This window comes from Pristiophorus japonicus, chromosome 12 (genome assembly GCF_044704955.1).
Source record: "Pristiophorus japonicus isolate sPriJap1 chromosome 12, sPriJap1.hap1, whole genome shotgun sequence".
NCBI classification, from domain to species: Eukaryota; Metazoa; Chordata; class Chondrichthyes; family Pristiophoridae; genus Pristiophorus; species Pristiophorus japonicus.
Genome location: NC_091988.1, coordinates 107,789,222 through 107,810,294, shown reverse-complemented (window position 1 = coordinate 107,810,294; position 21,073 = coordinate 107,789,222). Strand labels below are relative to the sequence as shown.

The following is a 21,073-nucleotide window of genomic DNA, read 5'->3' as shown; positions in this document are numbered from 1 at the left end:
AGAATTAGAGGAGTGCAGGTATCTCGGGGGGGGGGGGGGGGGGGTGAGGGTTGTGGGACCGGGGGAGATTACAGAGATAGCGAGGGGCGAGGCCATGGAGTGATTTGAAAATAAGGATGAGAATTTTGAAATCGAGGTGTTGCTTAACCAGAAGCCAATGTAGGTCACAGGGGGGATGGGTGAGCGGGACTTGGTGCGAGTTAGGACACGTGCTGCCGAGTTTTGGATTATCTCTAGTTTACATTGGATAGAATGTGGGAGGCCAGCCAGGAGTGCATTGGAATAGTCAAGTCTAGAGGTAACAAAGGCATGGATGAGGGCTTCAGCAGCGGATGAGCTGAGGCAGGGGCGGAGAAGGGCGATGTTACGGAGGTGGAAATAGGCGGTCTTAGTTATGCTGCGGCTATGTAGCCAGAAACTCATTTCAGGGTCAAATATGACGCCAAAGTTGCGAACAGTCTGGTCCAGACAGAAGTTGGGGGCGAGGAATGGAGTTGGTGGCTAGAGAACGCAGTTTGTGGTGGGGACCGAAAACAATGGCTTCGGTCTTCCCAATATTCGACTGGAGAAAATTTCTGCTCATCCAGAACTGAATATTGGACAAGCAGTCTGACAATTTAGAGACTGCGGAGGGGTTGAGAGAAGTGGTGGTGAGGTAGAGCTGGGTGCATGTGGAAACTGACGCTGTGTTTACGGATGATGTCGCCAAGGGGCAACATGTAGTTGAGATTTTCCGTACCTCGACGGATCCGTGGCGGGCGACATTGATGGCGGGTCCTGGCCTCGCTCCTGGTTCCAGCACACTGTGTAAAATGATTTTCCCGATTGGGCTCGTTAAGCCCGCCAAGCGCGTTTGCCAGCCAATTGAAGCAAGCGAGTCTGATGACATCATTTGATGATGCGTCATCGGCCTGTTTCCTTAAAGGGATCATTGAGGTGCTGCAAACACTCAGCACAGAGGGACAGGGCTGCACCCAGGCTCTCCCATCATTCCCTCCATAAGCTTATAGAGGGACTCACAGCATGCAGGAAGGTTCTCTTCCCTTCCAAAGGGTGGAAGAGACCTCCCCAGGAGATCAAGCAGCCTGGTTGCACATTGCACAGGAGGTCACAAGCAGGGATGTGGTCAGGAGGACCAGGCTGCAGTGGCACAAACCTTTCAATGATCTCAGTGGATCACGAAACGTTACTGCAAAGCCACACTCAACCTCATGCTGCTGTGCCACTCATCACATCCCCATCACTCTGCCTTCCCTACCTTACTCCTGCACATCCTTACTCACACTAACATACCTTGCACCTCCACCCATCCCTCTCTATCTACATTATCACTTCTCCATCTCACTAATCACCCTTCACATTCAGCCTTGTCCAATCTTATCAACTAACAAGCAGCAAGGGTAGGCAGTTGTGCGCTTTAGCTAAGGTTCATGTGAAATTTCTGTAGATGTGCTACCAAACATTGAAACCTTTATTTTCAGCACTTTGCGTTCTTGGACAAATTTGTGTGCACCTTTGGAAGTGTCTTAGTGAGTTGCAGTGAATGGTGAGACATAACAGTACCCCCCGCAATGGTGATGAGTGTGAAAGGAATGGCTTGGGCATTGTAGGGATACTTTATGGTGTTGGTGTGGGGTGGTGCCAACCTGGCGCATCATGTGGCAGTCAGGGTGTACAGCGTCAAGTGAAGTAAATCTGTTCCTGGTGAGGCCACCCCTGGTGTCTCAGACCGCAATGTGGTCGGTTGCTGATGCCCTGTGCAGCATCTGGTGATTGCGGAGAAGGTTGGTGGTGCTGCTGGTGTTGGGGCTGATCGTGGATTCTGAGGACCAAGATGGGAGAGTATAAAGTGCACCAATGCTGATGGAATAGATGGCAGGTGAAGTAGAGATGACAGAAGCGATCAGCCAATGGTGGGAGAGGTAGTGAGGTCATATTGGATGGAGATTTGAGAGAACATTTACAGCATTCTGAATCTGTAGAACCAGAGAAATTTACAGCACGGAAGGAGGCCATTTCGGCCCATCGTGTCCGCGCCGGCCGACAAAGAGCTATCGAGCCTAATCCAACTTTCCAGCTCTCGGTCCGTAGCCCTGTAGGTTACGGCACTTTAAGTGCACATCCAAGTATCTTTTAAATGTGGTGATTTCCAGCCATTGCTGTACCTGCATGCTCGCCTTCTGTGCTTCTTGCCCAAGGACACCCAAATCTCTCTGAATACCAACATTGAAAAGTTTCTCAGCATTTAAAAAATATTGTTTTCCTATTTTTCCTGCCAAAGTGACTATACTCCCTCTGCCACCTCACTGCCTGCCCACTCACTCAGTCTATCGATATCCCTTTACAGATACTTTGTGTTCTCCTCACAGCTTACTGTCCCACCTAGCTTTGTATCGTCAGCAAACTTGGATACATTACGCTCGGTCCCTTCATCTAAGTCATTAATATAGATTGTAAATAGCTGGGGCCCCAACACTGATCCCTGCGGCACCCCACTAGTTAGCCTGCCAACCTGAAAAAGACCCGTTTATCCCTACTCTCTCTTTTCTGTCTGTTAAAATCCTGGCACTCCCTCACTAACAGAAATCGGCACGGTCCCGGCCTGGAAGACCATCAGCAGGTCGGGGCCATTGGAGGAAGCAGCGTGCTGCGGTATACCAATGCAGGAGCAGCGCGTGCTGCTGCAGGAGGGCGATGGCTGCGAAGCCAGGTCGCTGATTGTAGTGCGGGAAGGCACAGCAGGAGGGGTGAAGGAGCGGCAAGAGTCTGTAGAGGGATGTGATTGGGGCCCAGGAGAGGTGTGAATCTGGGCCCAGAAGAGGCAAGGGCCCAGGGGCAGCACGGTCCAGCCTGGTTAATCCTTGCCACTGGACCAAGACCTAGCTCTGTCAAGCCCGTGTGGTGGCTGGTGTGCAATGGCCACCCCACGTTAAAAAATCCACGCACAGGCATCTTCCACCCTTCAGGATGTAGTGCGGGATCTGGAATATTAGGTCCTTCATTGAAACATCTGTGAACTCATCATTTTTTGGTGTGGAAGCAGGTCATCCTCGCTTTGAGGGACCGCCTATGGTGATGAAATATGGTGAGGGTTTCTGCCTCTACCACCCTTTCAGGCACTGAGTTCCAGACCCCATCACCCTCTGGGTGGAAATGCAGTTTAGAGAAGTTAGTTGCTGAGGGAAGATATCTGAATCAGCTGGGACATTTGAAGCTGTCAACTCATCAGCTGAAACAATGGCCAGTGACCTCCCGCCTCACTAGCGACGTCCAAGCACAGCGGGAGACCAGTGGGCCACCTGCCAAATTCAAAACGCTGGGAAAAAAGCATTGTAAACAAGACACGAATGATTTCAATTGCCTCCGCCCGCCACGCTGTCAGGTCTGCTCAGCTGTCAGACCCAGCATTTGGGAAAGGCGTGACAGCAGGGTCCCGACTTGCTGTCAAATTAACACTTTCCCACCTGACCCGCCACCGATCGTGCCTGCTGACCCCCCCGGAGAATTCCCGCCAATGTTTCCCCTTGCGGGCGGGACCAGAACCAGGGACCATAAACACAAGATAGTCACTGATTAATCCAAGAAGGAATTCTGTGCTGTACATTCTGTGTGATTCTATGAAGACGACGAACCCATCCACAGTCCCAGCGACCTGATCTGGCTGTCTCCCAGGACAGCAGCTCCAGCCCAGGCCCTGTCTCTGAAGCGAGGGATCTGCAGTCTCCTCCCTCGGCCTGGGGCAGCTGCGGCCCTCACTGACCTGTGTGTGTCACCACAGACACAGATGGAGAACGGTGGGAAGTGCGAGTTTAAAAGTGGGACTGGGTGAGAAACGGCCAGGACTTTATCCCACAGAAAGTTCCCATTCCTGTATGTCGGAAACGGCGAGGCAAGTCTCTCCCACAATTGCCATTTCTTCCGCCTTTCCCTCAGGAGCCCAAGATACAATCCCTTTATTTGTCTCTTTTATTTCACTTTGAATCAATTCAGGAATTTGCTACTCCCCAATGTCCACGTGGCACTTGTTCAGTCACCACAGATGTTGGCTTCTCCTCCCACTCAACAATTCTCATTTTACTCACAGATTTGTAGAATATTTCACTGTTCTTTGGATATCTTGAGAGAGTCTCCCTCTTTGTTTCCATATCACTCTCTTAACTTCTCTCCTTATTTTCTCATATTCTCTCATTTTTGTCAAATGTTTTGGTTCCATTTGGCCTCTTAAATTTTGCTTTATTTCGAACCTTAGAGAGCGTCTATCTGTTAGCTCAGTCAGATGCTCTCGCCTCTGAGTCAGAAGGTTGTGGGTTCAAGTCCCACTCCAGGAACTTGAGCACTTGATCTGGGCGACACTTCAGAGCAGTACTGAGGGAGTGCCGCACTGTCGGAGGGGCAGTATTGAGGGAGCGCCGCACTGTCAGAGGGGCAGTACTGAGGGAGCGCCGCACTGTTGGAGGGGCAGTACTGAGGGAGCGCCGCACTGTCGGAGGGGCAGTACTGAGGGAGCGCTGCACTGTCGGAGGGGCAGTACTGAGAGAGCTCGGTACCTACGGAGGGGAAGTACTGAGGGAGCGGCGCACCTACGGAGGGGAAGTACTGAGGGAGCGCCGCACCTACGGAGGGGCAGCACTGAGGGAGCGCTGAACTGTTGGAGGGGCAGTACTGAGGGAGCGCCGCACTGTTGGAGGGGCAGTACTGAGGGAGCGCTGCACTGTTGGAGGGGGTGCTGCACTGTTGGAGGGGCAGTGCTGAGGGAGTGCTGCACTGTCGGAGGGGCAGTGCTGAGGGAGTGCTGCACTGTCAGAGGGGCAGTACTGAGGGAGTGGCGCACTGTACACAGAGAAAATAGGTTGGTCCTGGCTTTGTGTGGGCAAAGCACCAGTATGTTTAGTATATATAGAATACTATATCTAAAGGCACCTTGGGGCATTTGTCTACATTAATTATCCTATATAAATACAACGTGCTGCTGCTGAATCCTTGGTTAACTGCCCACTCCCTGATCTCACCATTTTGGGTCACGTTTTTCTATCAACATTTACCATTCAATTTTACCAAGTCCACAGTCACGGTGTGGTTCCACGCTCTGGTCTGTGGAGCTACTTTCTGAAGTCCCACGCGACTTAGTTGGCAGCTATTCACAGACCACGAGCAAAGGCATCAGCCACTTACTGGTACAGTACTGGGACAGTATTCTGATCGACAGTATTGTATGTGCAGGACAAGACACAGTATGTTGCTCTACCATATATGCATGATATACAGCATCTTCCCTTCTGCACACTCTATAAAATATTAGATACAGAGCATTCCTACATTACAACACTGACTACACTTCAAAACTAAATTGGAAATATAGTGCTTTCTTTCGATATACAGCATTATAGGCAGCAAATATGCATATTATATATATTTAAGACAAAGTATTGGATAGATTATACACAGTGTTAAATATGGTCTACGTGTTGAGTATTATTAGTTATATACTGCATTGCATGCGGTACTGTAATATCCTATCACCTTATTAAAAGTATTTTATATGCATGCACTTCCTAAACTGCAGTCAGGATTTTTATCACACCGTTGTGTCAATATTTAGCCTCAATAGCTTCCTACATTACAACAGTTACTGCACATACTTCATTAGTTGTAAAGCACTTTGGGATGTCCTGAAAGGTGTTATATAAATGCTTTCTCTCTTTAAAACTGTCCATGTACACCTTGTGCAGAGATTGTCCCACTGGAAATTTGGTGCAAGAGTTCCGGAAGCTGGGAGAAACATGGCCAGCTATCCTGGGCGGTCCATGGACCAGCCCCTGTAACGCTGCACTCACAGGCCCCTGTAACGCTGCACTCACAGGCCCCTGTAACGCTGCACTCACAGGCCCCTGTAACGCTGCACTCACAGGCCCCTGAAGGGCGCAGGCGCAAGCTCTGGCCACAAGGCGGCGATGATATCAAACTCTGGCCGCCATCTTGCTTTCCTGGCCTGAGTTTTACATTTAAATTTGTTATTTATATTTTTAAATACGTATACTTGAACATTTTTATGACTTTGTCCTTCCAGGTAATTTCCTGCCACAATGTTGGTCTGCGGCCTCATGGTCTACTCAGTTTCGTTCACCAAGCTTCACCCAGTGAGCAGAGACCGCTGTTTACCCCCCCCCCCCCTCTCCCGGAGCACTATGGGCCCCCCCCCCCCCGGAGCACTGTGGGGCCCCCCCCCCCAGAGCACTGTGGGGGCCCCCCCCCCCCCAGAGCACTGTGGGCCCCCCCCCTCCCCCGGAGCACTATGGGGCCCCCTCCCGGAGCACTGTGGGGCCCCCTCCCGGAGCACTGTGGGGCCCCCTCCCGGAGCACTGTGAGGCCCCCTCCCGGAGCACTGTGGGGCCCCAGCCCAGCAGCAGGAGCTCTCCCACAGCCCACTGCTTGCTTTACATTAGTTGCCTCTAAGCGCCCCGGGCCCAGCTTGCTACGGTTATTAAAGAGATTGTGATACCTTTGCCCACAGGATGTTGCTGCGGCCAGGATACTGAGAATGAGCAGTACGGCAGGCCAGCCACTGCGATTGGCGACTGAGGGGGGAGGGGCAACCAGCGGCTTAATCCGAGAGCAGGCCGGGGTCCAATACATCAGCACAAGGGCAGAAAGTGGCAACAGAAAACGGGCAACTCAAAGCGGCAACTGATTGGGTGACAACAGGCAGATTTGACCCTGTGCGGGAGCGATGGGTTGGTGGTCTTCAGGGGTTGAATGTGTGGGGCAGGTTCTGTAACAGCTGGGTGACATGACACCCTGGTTCACAGGCCAAGCCCTGAAGATAGGAAAGACCCCTCGCTGACCCACACATATCCCCAGCCTGACATGCTCTGCCCTCTATAAACCACTCCACCACAATGATCCCACCTAATCTGATCAGATCTTTTCATACTGTGCTCTATTAGACATACAGAGCTCTCAGTGTCAGGGAAAGGCTACCAGTCAGGTTTTTATGAACAAAAAGAGATTTGGAAATTGTCTTTTCAGAATAGGTTATTGCGACAAATGGGCGGGTGTCCGGGAGATATCCTACAGGCTCAGAGTTATTGCTCACTCCCGTCAGCCAACTTCGAGAGTGACCAGTACATTGCGTTTACAGTCTAATGTCGACTGAACAACAGCGGGACTAGCTGTGGGCACTGGATAGTACAACTTGGCATATGCACCCGCCTGCTCCTACAGCAGTCCCACTGAAAACCATTCCCATGACACCAGGCTGATTCTAACAAACAAACTGGTTTATTTTACATGAAAAATATGAACACAACACAACTCTCTGGTGTAATTCAAGTGATTCTCTACCACTGCTCCAACAAACTGAACAAACCGTCAGCTCCTGCCCCTGTTGTAGGCTAAATGCACTCAGACAGTCACTGTGTGTGAACTCATTAGCCCCTAACCTCCTCTATTTCAGGCTTTGTATGTTCATACCTCGGCCTAGAGTCCCTCAAACTCCCTGATTGCCTAGAGACACCCACTGTCTCATAAGAACATAGGAATTAGGAGCAGGTGTCGGCCATTTGGCCCCTCGATAAGATCATGGCTGATCTTCGACCTCACCTCTACTCTCCTGCACTGTCCCCATATCCCTTGATTTCCTTAATATCCAAAAATCTATCGATCTCTTGAATATACTCAAAGACTGAGCCTCCACAGCTCTCTGGGGCAGAGAATTCCAGAGATTCACCACCCTCTGAGTGAAGAAATTTCTCCTCATCTCAGTCTTAAATGGCCAACCCCTTATTCTGAGACTGTGACCCCTGGTTCTAGACTCCACAGCCCGGGGAAACACCCTCCCTGCATCTACCCTGTCAAGCCCTGTAAGAATGTTGTATGTTTCAATGAGATCACCTCTTATTTTTCTAAACTCTAGAGAATATAGGCCTAGTCTACTCAATCTCTCCTCATAGGACAATCCCCCATCCCCAGGAATCAGTCTGGTGAACCTTCGTTACACTCCCTCTATGGCAAGTATAACCTTCCTTAGGTAAGGAGACCAACACTGTACACAATACTCCAGGTGCGGTCTCACCAGGGCCCTATATAATTGCAGTAAGACGTCTTTACTCTTATACTCAAATCTTCCTGTAATAAAGGCCAACATACCATTTGCTTTCCTGATTGCTTGCTGTACCTGCATGTTAACTTTCAGTGATTGGTGTACAAGGACACCCAGGTCCCTCTGAACAACAACATTTTCCAATCTCTCACCATTTAAAAAATACTCTGCTTTTCTATTTTTCCTACCAAAGTGGATAACTTCACATTTCTCCACATTATATTCCATTTGCCGTGTTCTTGCCCACTCACTTAGCCTGTCTGTATCCCCTTGAAGCCTCTTTGCATCCTCCTCACAACTTACATTCCCACCTAGCTTTGTATCATCAGCAAACTTGGATATATTACATTTGGTTCCCTCATCCCAATCATTGATACAGATTGTGAATAGCTGGGGTCCCAGCACCGATCCTTGTGGTACCCCGCTAGTTACAACCTGCCAACACGAAAATGGCCCGTTTATTCCTACTCTCTGTTTTCTGTCCGTTAACCAATTCTCAATCCATGCTAGTATATTACTCCCAATCCCATGAGCCCTAATGTTGTTCAGTAATCTCTTGTGTGGCACCTTATCGAATGCCTTTTGAAAACCAAATACACCACATCCATTGGTTCCACCCTATCTATTCTACTAGTTACAACCTCAAAAGCTTTAACAGATTTGTCCAACATGATTTCCCTTTCATAAATCAGTGTTGACTCTGCCCAATCCTATTATTATTTTCGAAGTGCCCTGTTACGTCGTTAATAATAGATTCTAGCATTTTTCCTACAACTGGTGTCAGGCTAACTGGTCTATGTAGTTCCTCTCTCTCAATCCGTGGGAATTGTTCTAGAATCTATGGAATTTTGGAAGAAGACAACCAATGCATCCACTATCTCTATAGCCACCTCTTTCAAAACTCTAGGATGTAGGCCATCAGGTCCAGGATTTATTGGCTTTCAGCCCCATTAATTTCTCCAGTATTATTTTTTTACTAATACTAATTTCTTCCAGTTCCTCATTCTCGCTAGACCCTTGGTTCTCCAAAATTTCCAGGAGGTTTTTCGTGTCTTCTTCCGTGAAGAAATAGTATTTGTTTAATTTTTCTGCCATTTCCTTATTCCTCATTATAATTTCTCCTGTCTCCGCCTGTAAGGGACCCACATTTACTTTCGCTAATCTTTTCCTTTTTACATACCTAGTTTACTCTCATATTCTATTTTCCCTTTCTTTAACAATTTCTTGGTCCTCCTTTGCTAAATTCTAAAATCCTCCCAATCTTCAGGGTTACTGCTCTTTTTGGCAACATTATAAGCCTCTTCCTTTGATCGAATACTATATTTAACTTCTCTGGTTAGCCACATTTGGAGCACTTTCCCTGTGGGGTTTTTTGTGCCTTAAAGGAATGCATGTTTGTTGTAAATTATGTATTAGTTCTTTAAATGCTAGCCATTGCTTGTCTACCGGCATACCTTTTCCCAATCTACCTTAGCCAACTCTCCCCTTATACCCAGGTGCCTGTTCAGAGGGAGGGAGAAAATAAGGATGTCCTCTGGCCACTCGCCCACTTCTGGATGCCAAGGATCGCTCCGTCAACCCACCAATCGATGCCAGTGCTAAATATCTTTTTCGCCAAGTCTCGCTGTAGGCAAAATGAACCAAACCCATTCTATCGAAATGGCACCAGGGAGCTGGCAGCAAGCATTTATCAGCAACATTGTGACAGAGCTCACATAACATGCAACAGTGAACAGATTGGTGTCAGTAATGGCTGGACATCTGGTCTTCAACCCAGGAACCAGCTGCAGCACATTTCTGTCAATTTACTCTTTGTACAATCAGTCTGACCTTACACCGAAATCGTCACATCAATTAAACAAATCCCCATCTCAGACATGGAGGTAATAGTCCCAAACAGTGACACACTGGGTTCAAACTAAAGCTGGGGTTTATACTTTGGTCAATGCTCTCAGACTGCTAATATATTTGAGTTAACAATGTTCAGAAAGTATAGAGCTCCTGACATTTAATGAGATTGACAGTATCAGGGCCCAAATTGGAACAAACACACAAGATATACTGTGTTACTGACAGCTCCCTCACACTGTCACTCAGTAACCCCTCTCCCCCACACCATGTGTTACTGGCTGTATCTGTACTGATGTTAATCCAGCTCCCTCACACTGTCACTCAGTAACCCCTCTCCCCCCACACCCTGTGTTACTGGCTGTATCTGTACTGATGTTAATCCAGCTCCCTCACACTGTCACTCAGTAACCCCTCTCCCCCCACACCCTGTGTTACTGGCTGTATCTGTACTGATGTTAATCCAGCTCCCTCACACTGTCACTCAGTAACCCCTCTCCCCCAGTGCCCTGTGTTACTGACTGTATCTGTACTAGAAACCTAGAAACATAGAAAATAGGTGCAGGGGTAGGCCATTCGGCCCTTCGAGCCTGCACCACCATTCAATGAGTTCATGGCTGAACATGCAACTTCAGTACCCCATTCCTGCTTTCTCGCCATACCCCTTGATCCCCCTAGTAGTAAGGATGACATCTAACTCCTTTTTGAATGTATTTCGTGAATTAGCCTCAACAACTTTCTGTGGTAGAGAAGTTTCTCCTCATCTCGGTCCCTTATCCTTAGACTGTGACCCCTGGTTCTGGACTTCTCCAACATTGGGAACATTCTTCCTGCGTCTAAACCCGTCAGAATTTTAAACGTTTCTATGAGATCCCCTCTCATTCTTCTGAACTCCAGTGAATACAAGCCCAGTTGATCCAGTCTTCCTTGATTTGTCAGTCCCGCCATCCCGGGAATCAGTCTGGTAAACCTTCACTGCACTCCCTCAATAGCAAGAATGACCTTCCTCAAGTTAGGAGACCAAAACTGTACACAATACTCCAGGTGTGGCCTCACCAAGGCCCTGTACAACTGTAGTAACACCTCCCTGCCCCTGTACTCAAATCCCCTCGCTATGAAGGCCAACATGCCATTTGCTTTCTTAACCACCTGCTGTATCTGCATGCCAACCTTCAATGACTGATGTACCATGACACCCAGGTCTCGTTGCACCTCCCCTTTTCCTAATCTGTCACCATTCAGATAATAGTCTGTCTCTCTGTTTTTACCACCAAAGTGGATAACCTCACATTTATCCACATTATACTTCATCTGCCATGCATTTGCCCACTCACCTAACCTATCCAAGTCGTTCTGCAGGCTCATAGCATCCTCCTCGCAGCTCACACTGCCACCCAGCTTAATGTCATCCGTAAATTTGGAGATACCACATTTAATCCTCTCGTCTAAATCATTAATATACAGTGTAAACAGCTGGGGCCCCAGCACAGAACCTTGCGGTACCCCACTAGTCACTGCCTGCCATTCTGAAAAGTACCCATTTACTCCTACTGTCACTCAGTAACCCCTCTCCCCCAGCGCCCTGTGTTACTGACCGTGTCTGTACTGATGTTAATCCAGCTCCCTCACACTGTCACGCAGTAACCCCTCTCCCCCAGTGCCCTGTGTTACTGACTGTATCTGTACTGATGTTAATCCAGCTCCCTCACACTGTCAGTCAGTAACCCCTCTCCCCCAGTGCCCTGTGTTACTGACCGTGTCTGTACTGATGTTAATCCAGCTCCCTTACACTGTCACGCAGTAACCCCTCTCCCCCAGTGCCCTGTGTTACTGACTGTATCTGTACTGATGTTAATCCAGCTCCCTCACACTGTCACTCAGTAACCCCTCTCCCCCAGTGCCCTGTGTTACTGACTGTATCTGTACTGATGTTAATCCAGCTCCCTCACACTGTCACTCAATAACCCCTCTCCCCCAGCACCCTGTGTTACTGACTGTATCTCTACTGATGTTAATCCAGCTCCCTCACACTGTCACTCAGTAACCCCTCTCCCCCAGCACCCTGTGTTACTGACTGTATCTGTACTGATGTTAATCCAGCTCCCTCACACTGTCACTCAGTAACCCCTCCCCCAGTGCCCTGTGTGGAAGAGTTTGGATCAAGGTGCAGCTGCGAACCGTTGTGTTTGGTGTGAGGAGTGAGTGAATTGCAGGGCTTACCCTAGGGCCTGGAATGCTGGGATGGATCTGGCCCAGTGCATGGAGAGGAAAAGCAGTCTAGAGGCAGATTCACAGATGTAATGTACATTCAGGTACTCGGGCATCGGGCTGGGCATGGTGAGCTGTTAGAGAAACCGTACAAACAATTCATCATATCCCTGCAACCTTACAACTGCAAACATTACTGAACACTCACATTCGGATGTTACACATGATTTCATTATACACTACTGCGTTACATAGGTTGCTATTTACAACACAGCCCGACAGGTCGGCGCTGATGTTAATCTCCCACACGAGCTGCATATCCCCATGATTACGGCAACAGTTGGGCTGCATGCCGAGAGAGAGAGTCAGGCCGGTTGATGCTGCCTTTACATTCAGGTTTTACACACGCATCTCTCTTTCACACTTCATTTTGGACCAGTTTTTTTTACACTGTTAAAAAGGCCTGGCGGCTCAGACCGTGCGTGTCTGGGGTACCCCCCAGGGTCACTGTGTAAATTAACATGTGTGTGTCTGAGGTTACCCCCTCTCCCCCTCCCCCTCCCCTGGTCACTGTGTAAATTAACATGTGTGTGTCTGGGTTTACCCCCTCCCCCCCCTCGGGTCACTGTGTAAATTAACATGTGTGTGTCTGGGTTTACCCCCTCCCCCCCCTCGGGTCACTGTGTAAATTAACATGTGTGTGTCTGAGGTTATCCCCTCTCCCCCTCCCCTCCCCCCCCCGGGTCACTGTGTAAATTAACATGTGTGTGTCTGGGGTTACCCCCTCTCCCCCTCCCCCTCCCCCGGTCACTGTGTAAATTAACATGTGTGTGCCTGGGGTTACCCCCTCCCCCCCCTCGGGTCACTGTGTAAATTAACATGTGTGTGCCTGGGGTTACCCCCTCTCCCCCTCGGGTCACTGTGTAAATTAACATGTGTGTGTCTGAGGTTACCCCCTCTCCCCCTCCCCTCCCCCCCCCGGGTCACTGTGTAAATTAACATGTGTGTGCCTGGGGTTACCCCCCCCCCCCCTCGGGTCACTGTGTAAATTAACATGTGTGTGTCTGGGGTTACCCCCCCACCCTCCCCTCGGGTCACTGTGTAAATTAACATGTGTGTGTCTGGGGTTACCCCCCCACCCTCCCCTCGGGTCACTGTGTAAATTAACATGTGTGTCTGGGGTTACCCTCCCCCCCCCCCCTCCCCTCGGGTCACTGTGTAAATTAACATGTGTGTGTCTGGGGTTACCCTCCCCCCCCTCCCGGGTCACTGTGTAAATTAACATGTGTGTGTCTGGGGTTACCCCTCCCCCCTCGGGTCACTGTGTAAATTAACGTTATGCAAACATTGCTGTGGATTTATGGATTGAAATTGGAATGAAATGACATGCGAGCCGCTGTCCGTAGTATTGAGATGTTCTTTACATGTGTTAATTTGCACTATGGTTAGGTAGGGTTGTTGGATAGCTGATGTCAGGACGGGACTGAGGACAGCGGTGATGCCCTCTATGATCAGAAGCTTCCTATGGTCTGCACGAGATACTCTGTCAGGTCCAGTGTCATTGCTCTCCTGCTCGTGAATCTTGAGATTTGTTAAGAAAATTAAAGCCTTTGGGATGAAAGGGACAGTGACAGCATGGATGTGACATTGGCTCAGGGACAGAGAGCCGAGAGTCGTGGTGAATGTTGCTGTTCAGACTGGAGGGAGGTGTACAGTGGTGTTCCCCAGGGGCCGGTGTTGGGACCACTGATCTTTCTGATTAATATATTAATGACCTGGACTTGGGAACACGGCATCGTTTCAAAGTTTTTGGATGATACAAAACTCGGAAATGTAGTAAAGAGCGAGGAGAGTGGTAACAGACTTCAGGAGGATGTAGGCAGACTAGTGAAATAGACAGACACATGGTGGGTGGAATTTAACGCAGAGTGTGAAGTGATTACATTTTGGTAGGAAGAATGAGGAGAGACAATATGAACAAAATGATACCATTTTTACGGGTGCAGGAACAGAGACCGGAGGTCTATGTACACATATTTGAAGCTGGGAGGACTAGTTGAAAAGGCTGTTTAAAATGCATTTGGGATCCTGGGCTTTATTGATAGAGGAAAAGATTTTAAAAGCAAGGAGGTTATGCTGGACCTTGAGAAATCACTGGCTGGCCTCAGCTGGCGGTGTGTCCAATTCTGGGCAACACATTTTGGGAAGAATGTTAAGTCCTTGGAGAGGGAACAGAAGAGATTTACTGGAATGGTTCCAGGGATGAGGGGCTCGAGTTGTGTGGAGAGACAGGAGAAGCCGGACTTGTTCTCCTTACAGCAGAGAACAGTAAGAGGAGATTTGCTGGAGGTGTTCACAATTGTGAGAAGCTGTATCCCGCGACAGAAGGGTCGGTGACCAGAGCACACAGATCGACGGTGATTGGCAAAGGAACCAGAGGCAACATGAGGAAATAGATATTTTTTACGCAGTGAGTTGTTGTGATCGGGAACGCGCTGCCTGAAAGGGCGGTGGGAGCAGATTCAATAGTAACTTTCAAACGGAAATTGGATAAATACTGGAAAGGGAAAAAAAATACTGGGTTATGGGGAAAGAGCAGGGGGAGGGGGACTAATTGGACAGCTCGGCCAAAGAGCAGGCTGCCTTGTGTGCTGTAACATTCTGTGAGACTCCCACCATCTGCACAGTACTCTCTCTCTCTCCGATGAGATCTCTCAATCTCTCTCTCTAGAACAGTCCCTCTCTCTTCCAATGATCTCTTTCTCTCAGTCTCTCTCTCTCTGTCCGTCTCTCTGTTGGTCGGTCTCTATCCCTCTCTCTTTCTCTTTGACAGTCCCTCTCTTTGACGATCTCTCTCTCTCTCGCTCTCTTTCTCTCTCTCTTTGATGACCTCTCTCGCATATATAAAGCTATAAAAATCATCATCATAGCCAGTCCTTCGGAGTCGAGGATGACTTGCTTCCACACTAAATACGAGTTCTCAGATGACTGCACAGTCTCTGTCACAGGTTGAAGGAAGGGGTGGGTGGGACTGGTTTGCCACACGCTCTTTCCGCTGCCTGCGCTTGATTTCTGCATGCTCTCGGTGATGAGACTCGAGGTGCTCAGCGTCCTCTCGGATGCCTTTCCTCTGCTTTGAGGGGTCTTTGGCCAGGGACTCCCAGGTGTCGGTGGGGATGTTGCATTTTTTCAACGAGGCTTTGAGGACGTCCTTGAAGCGTTTCCTCTGCCCACCTTTGGCTCACTTGCCGTATAGGAGCTCCGAGTAGAGCGTTTGCTTTGGGAGTCAATGTGGCCCGTCCAGTGAAGCTAATCGAGTATGGTCAGTGCTTCGATGCTGGGGATGTTGGCCTGATCGAGAACACTGACATTGGTGTGCCTATCCTGCCAATGGATTTGCGGGATCTTGTGGAGGCAGCACTGGTGGTACTTCTCCGGTTCCTTGAGGTGCCCACTGTACATAGTCCATGTCTCTGAGCCATATAGGACGGATGTCACTACCCATGAGCTGGGTGCCGGGTTTGAGGGCCTGGTCTTTAAACACTCTCTTCCTCAGGCGACTGAAGACTGCACTGGCACACTGAAGGCGTTGTTAGACCTCGTCGTCTATGCTGCCTTGTTGACAGTAGGCTCCCAAGGTATGGAAAATGGTCCACATTGTCCAAGGCCTTATCGTGGATTTTGATGACCAGAAGGCAGTGCTGTGTGATGGGGGTAGGTTGGTGGAGGACCTTTGTCTTACAGATGTTTAGCGTAAGGCCCATGCTCTCGTACACCTCAATGAAAGTGTTGACGATGGTTTGGAGTTCCACCTCCAAGTGTGCGCAGACGCAGGCGTTGTCCGTGTACTGTAGTTCAATGATGGAGGATGGGACGACCTTGGATCTGGCCTGGAGGCTGCAGAGGTTGAACAGATTCCCGTTTGTCCTGTAATTTAGCTCCACTCCAGTGGGGAGCTTGCTGAGGGTGAGATGGAGCATTGCAGCAAGGAAGATCGAGAAGAGCGTTGGTGCGATGACACAGCCTTGTTTGACCCTGGTCCGGAAGTGGAATAAAGCACTGGTCAGAGTCCACACATGGCGACCTGCGGTGAGGCAACGCCACAATGCTCCAAGGATTAATCGAAAGGGAGACAGCAGAGTATGGGCTTTGATAAACGGTCAAATACCTATTGGATTCCACAGGATCACTAGGCTACTGTACCAAATTGAGTATCCCAGACTGACCCAAGACCATTACTGACCCAGGCTGTTTATCATTGTCATGCATCAAGATGTTGACTATTCGACAGAGGAGGCATTTGGGATGTTGTATTAAGTTACATTTAGCTGCCAAGGTATTAGTTTCACAACATATAGCTGCCGGGAATGTCGATCAGAACTCAGACAAATCTTCTGTCCAGAGTAGTGCTTCCCACATATCACATCATTGAGACAATGGAGATTTGTTGGAGATATTCTATAAACATTCACATATATGTTGGAATGGTTTCATTGAAGTGAGATCAGTGGGAGCTATCTTCGAGGAACTCACTCTAAAAGGGCTGTAAAAGGTTTAAATGTCAACTTGACTGGCTAATCACCAGGCATGGAGAAGCTGAGGGTCAGAGGTCAAGTCTTTGGCTTCCTGTCTAGTTAGAAAGTGTATGTGGGAATCAAATCAGCAAGTTAGAGCTCACTGCTTAGGCTTAGTGCTCTCGAGTGAGAAATGTGTATTTGGCCAGGGCTAGTGCAGCACACTGTTATTTTGTGTGTTATAAACAGCAGTATAAAATAGATAAGAATTGACTGTAAATGATATTCTATTCATTCACATAATATATGCAAAATTATTCAGCTTGTTGGGTTTATAAACAGGACACACAGACATGGGCATGTGCAGGATTATGACGCCGATATCTTTCCTGAAAACTGAACACAGATGGGTGAGAAATTTCTCCTCATCTCAGCCCTAAATGGCCGACCCTTATTCTGTGAGCCCTGGTTCTAGACTCCCCAGCCTGGGGAAACATCCTCCCTGCATCTACCCTGTCAAGCCCTGTAAGAATTTTATACGTTTCAATGAGATCACCTCTCATTCTTCTAAACGCCAGAGAATATCGGCCTAGTTACTTTGATGGCTGTAAACAGTGCACTGATTTTGAGTGATTTGTATACATGGGCACCAAAATACGGGGCTTTTAAACTTCCCTTGAAACACCTGCCCCTGTCTGCAGCCTGCCCCAGCTGCCCCTCTTGCACAGGCCAGAGTGCCATGTTTCACTGGGCACCCCGCTGCTCAGCATGAGGCCAGGAATCCCCCCCACAGGCTCCTGGGGAAGTCCCAGAGACAGCAGGGTAGAGTGAGGGGACAGACACCTGGCCAACGTCTGGCGTTAGCTGGAGCCAAAGTTCGGGAATACTGGTTAAATATAGGTGCAGACCGAGTACTAAGTGACAGCATTGATTGTGATGGGTCCGAGGTGAGAGGGGCAGGATCCGATGTTGGATCAGGGATTGTGGCGTTTACTGCAATCCTCCGCTTAACCAACAGTATCCCCGGCATGTTCACAAACCTTAAAGGTCACGTGGGTGTCTGTCAGTAAAGGTCCTTCCACCTCTATTATGGGCATCGATTGGTCTCTGCTCATCAACTGGATATTGGCTCCTCCTATAGCTTCCAAACCGTCCATCAGACTGGGCACACTACTCCCATCCATAGGGCTCAGTGCTTTGGCCAAGGTATCGAATGCCCTGTAGTGAAGAACACATCACTAGTGCTTTGCTCCTACTCACTGTAGTATTACAGCAACGACTAGAGACAGACTCGCTATGCAACATGCTGCCCTTTAAAAGCCCTATGCTACTTATTGGGTAACCCAGAGTATGTGTTGCTTTAAAAAAGTCATGTGCAGGTGCAGGACTCCCAGCCCGGTGAGGGCTGGTGCTGAGAGCTGGGCTCCTCTGACAGATACTTGGGGCCAAGTTGAAATGCAGCTGGCAGTAGACAGGGTCCAGACTGTGAAAGAAATGACAATGCACAGAAAGTGTCCCGCACCTGTCGACTCTCCACGTTCACAGCTGGGTTAAATTCATTGCCTAACTGTCATTAAACGTAGACAAGTGCACACAGCCAGCCACCAGCCTGCTCCTCCAAGCAACAAGATCATGGCTGATCTGGCCGTGGACTCAGCTCCACTTACCCGCCCGCTCCCCGTAACCCTTAATTCCCTTATTGGTTTAAAATCTATCTATCTGTGAATTGAATACATTCAATGAGCTAGCCTCAACTGCTTCCTTGGGCAGAGAATTCCACAGATTCACAACCCTCTGGGAGAAGAAATTCCTTCTCAACTCGGTTTTAAATTGGCTCCCCCATATTTTGAGGCTGTGCCCCCTAGTTCTAGTCTCCCCTACCAGTGGAAACATAAGATCACCCCTCTTCCTTCTGAACTCCAACGAGTAAAGACCCAGTTTACTCAATCTATCATCATAAGGTAACCCCCTCATCTCCGGAATCAGCCTAGTGAATCGTCTCTGTACCCCCTCCAAAGCCAGTATATCCTTCCTTAAGTAAGGTGACCAAAACTGCACGCAGTACTCTAGGTGCGGCCTTACCAATACCCTGTACCCTATATAGCACCTTTAAAGTAAAACATCCCAAGGCACATCACAGGAGCGATTATCGAACACAATTCGACACTAAGCCACATAAAGAGATATTAGGGACAGGGTTGGTCAAAGAGATAAGTTTCAAGGAGTGCCTTAAAGGAGGAAAGAGAGGTAAGGGGCAGAGGTTTAGGGAGGGAGTTCCAGAGCTTAGGGCCTAGACAACAGAAGGCACGGCCACCGATGGTGGAGCGGTTATAATCATGGATGTGCAAGGGACCAGAAATCAAGGAGCGCAGAGGAGGTTCGAGAGATAGGGAGGGAGCGAGGCCATGGAGGGATTTGAACACAAGGATGAGAATTTTAAAATCGATACGTTGCCGGACCGAGAACCAATGTAGGTCAACGAGCACAGAGGTGATGGGTGAGCGGGACTTGGTGCGAGTTAGGACACAGGGCAGTGAGCACAGGGCGTGATGGGTGAGTGGGACTTGGTGCGAGTTAGGACACAGGGCAGTGAGCACAGGGCGTGATGGGTGAGCGGGACTCGGTGAGAGTTAGAACATGGGGCAGCGAGCACAGGGGTGATGGGTGAGCGGGACTCGGTGCGAGTTAGGACATGGGCAGAGGGGTGATGGGTGAACAGGACTCGGTGCGAGTTAGGACATGGGCAGAGGGGTGATGGGTGAGCTTGACTTGGTATGAGTTAGGACATGGGTAGCAGAATTTTGGATGAGCTCAAGTTTACGTCGGGTAGAACGTGGGAGACCAGTCAGCAGAGTTTTGGAATAGCAAAGCCTAGAGGTAACAAAGGCATGGTGAGGGTTTCAGCAGCTGATGAGCTGAGGGAGTGGTGGAGACGGGCGATGCTATGGAGTTGGAAGTAGGCAGTCTTGATGATGGAGTGGATATGGGGTCAGAAGCTCATCTCGGAGTCAAATACAATAGAAGCAAACATAATGTGTGACCAAGTAAAGGGCCTTTGAAGGAGAGGAGCGCCAATGATCTCCAAATTACAAACTTAACTAGAGTAAACATTTTAAGATTCTGACCCTTCACCCGTACCATGACCTGCAAGATCTGACCCTTCACCTGCACCATGACCTGTAGGATCTGACCCTTGAGCTGCAGGGTGCATATGTAGGTGGGGTGAGACCAGGCTATTTCCCTGCATCCTCACCCAGCTCACAGGATAGGGCAGGGAACAGTGCTAGATTGCTGCTGCATCTGTTGTTTCAGTTAGATTGGACTGAGTCATGACCAAGGAGGCCCAGGATTGCACCCAGTTATATGCACTGTATCTGTATACAGACGTTCACTGGTATCCCTGAGTGAGGAGCTTACATTGACCCGGATTTTGCTTTGAGCGACGAAGGATTGGCTTTCTCCGTTCACCTCGTGCACATTTGCCCAGACATTTCATGAGCTTGTCAGGGGAGATTTCCTCCAATCCGGCGTCTCTTTCAGTGGGGTGCCCTCTACACGGGATCAGTGTGAGCAACATCTACAATATTCCTTTTCTTCTGATGGAATTAGACTCCACACTTGTAAAATTACATTTTCAAGGCCAGAGAGGTTGTTCAGCAGTAATCATCACATATTACACTGTTACGAACTTACTTATTCTTAAATGAACAAGCCCCAACATTTTCAGCTGTCTTTAGTGGGCGCGTACAGCAAGTTCACCTCACTGCAGTGATTTCTGTTGGTAAGGATAACCATACCCTGTGGAGGAGCAGGATATCTCTGAAAGCAACACCCGGAGTTCTACATTTAACAGGGCATCTGTGGACAGCAGAAGTTACTGTCAGGATTACCCTGTAATAACGGTGATGCTTACAGCCTGGCCCTTATCATTACAGCTGGTCTGCACAGGGTGGACTTAGAATGGTTTATTTGGGAATTTGGAAAGAGTGGGAATTCAGAGAAGAGGGGGAAGGGGTTGCTGTTTTTTGCCCACACTGTGTAGTGCTTTGTGTTACAGGTAGATATTTAATTTCATTACTTAATCCACATCAATTAAGAAGTCAAAGAACTAAACTGTAAACTAAGTTGCTTAAATACAAATTTAATTACATTTAATTAAATAAAACAAGGTCATATAGGGATGGCAGGGCAGTGGTGTGCCTCAACTGCAGCATGTGGGAGTTTGTGGAGTGCATTGTGGTCCCGGACAATCACGGTTGCAGTAAGTGCTTGCATATTGAGGAACTTCAGCTCAGACTTGTTGAGCTGGAGTCCGAGATGCAGACACTGCAAGGCATCAGAAAGGGGGAGAGTTACCTGGACACTTTTACCCAGGAGGTAGTCACACCCCTTCGGTTAGGTAATG

At 48.9% G+C, this 21,073-nt stretch overlaps 1 protein-coding gene across 1 annotated transcript in view; it reads right to left on the bottom strand.

Annotated features, from left to right (window-relative positions):
* The window catches only part of LOC139276832 (nuclear receptor subfamily 2 group C member 2-like), a 150,391-nt gene that overhangs the window by 104,800 nt on the left and 24,518 nt on the right, over positions 1 to 21,073 (bottom strand). The window contains exons 4-5 of the mRNA XM_070894831.1: positions 17,709 to 17,886; positions 12,167 to 12,288 (exon numbers count right to left, since the gene is read on the bottom strand). Coding sequence (XP_070750932.1) covers positions 12,167 to 12,288; positions 17,709 to 17,886 — 300 coding nt within the window. The remainder of the gene's footprint in view (positions 1 to 12,166; positions 12,289 to 17,708; positions 17,887 to 21,073) is intronic.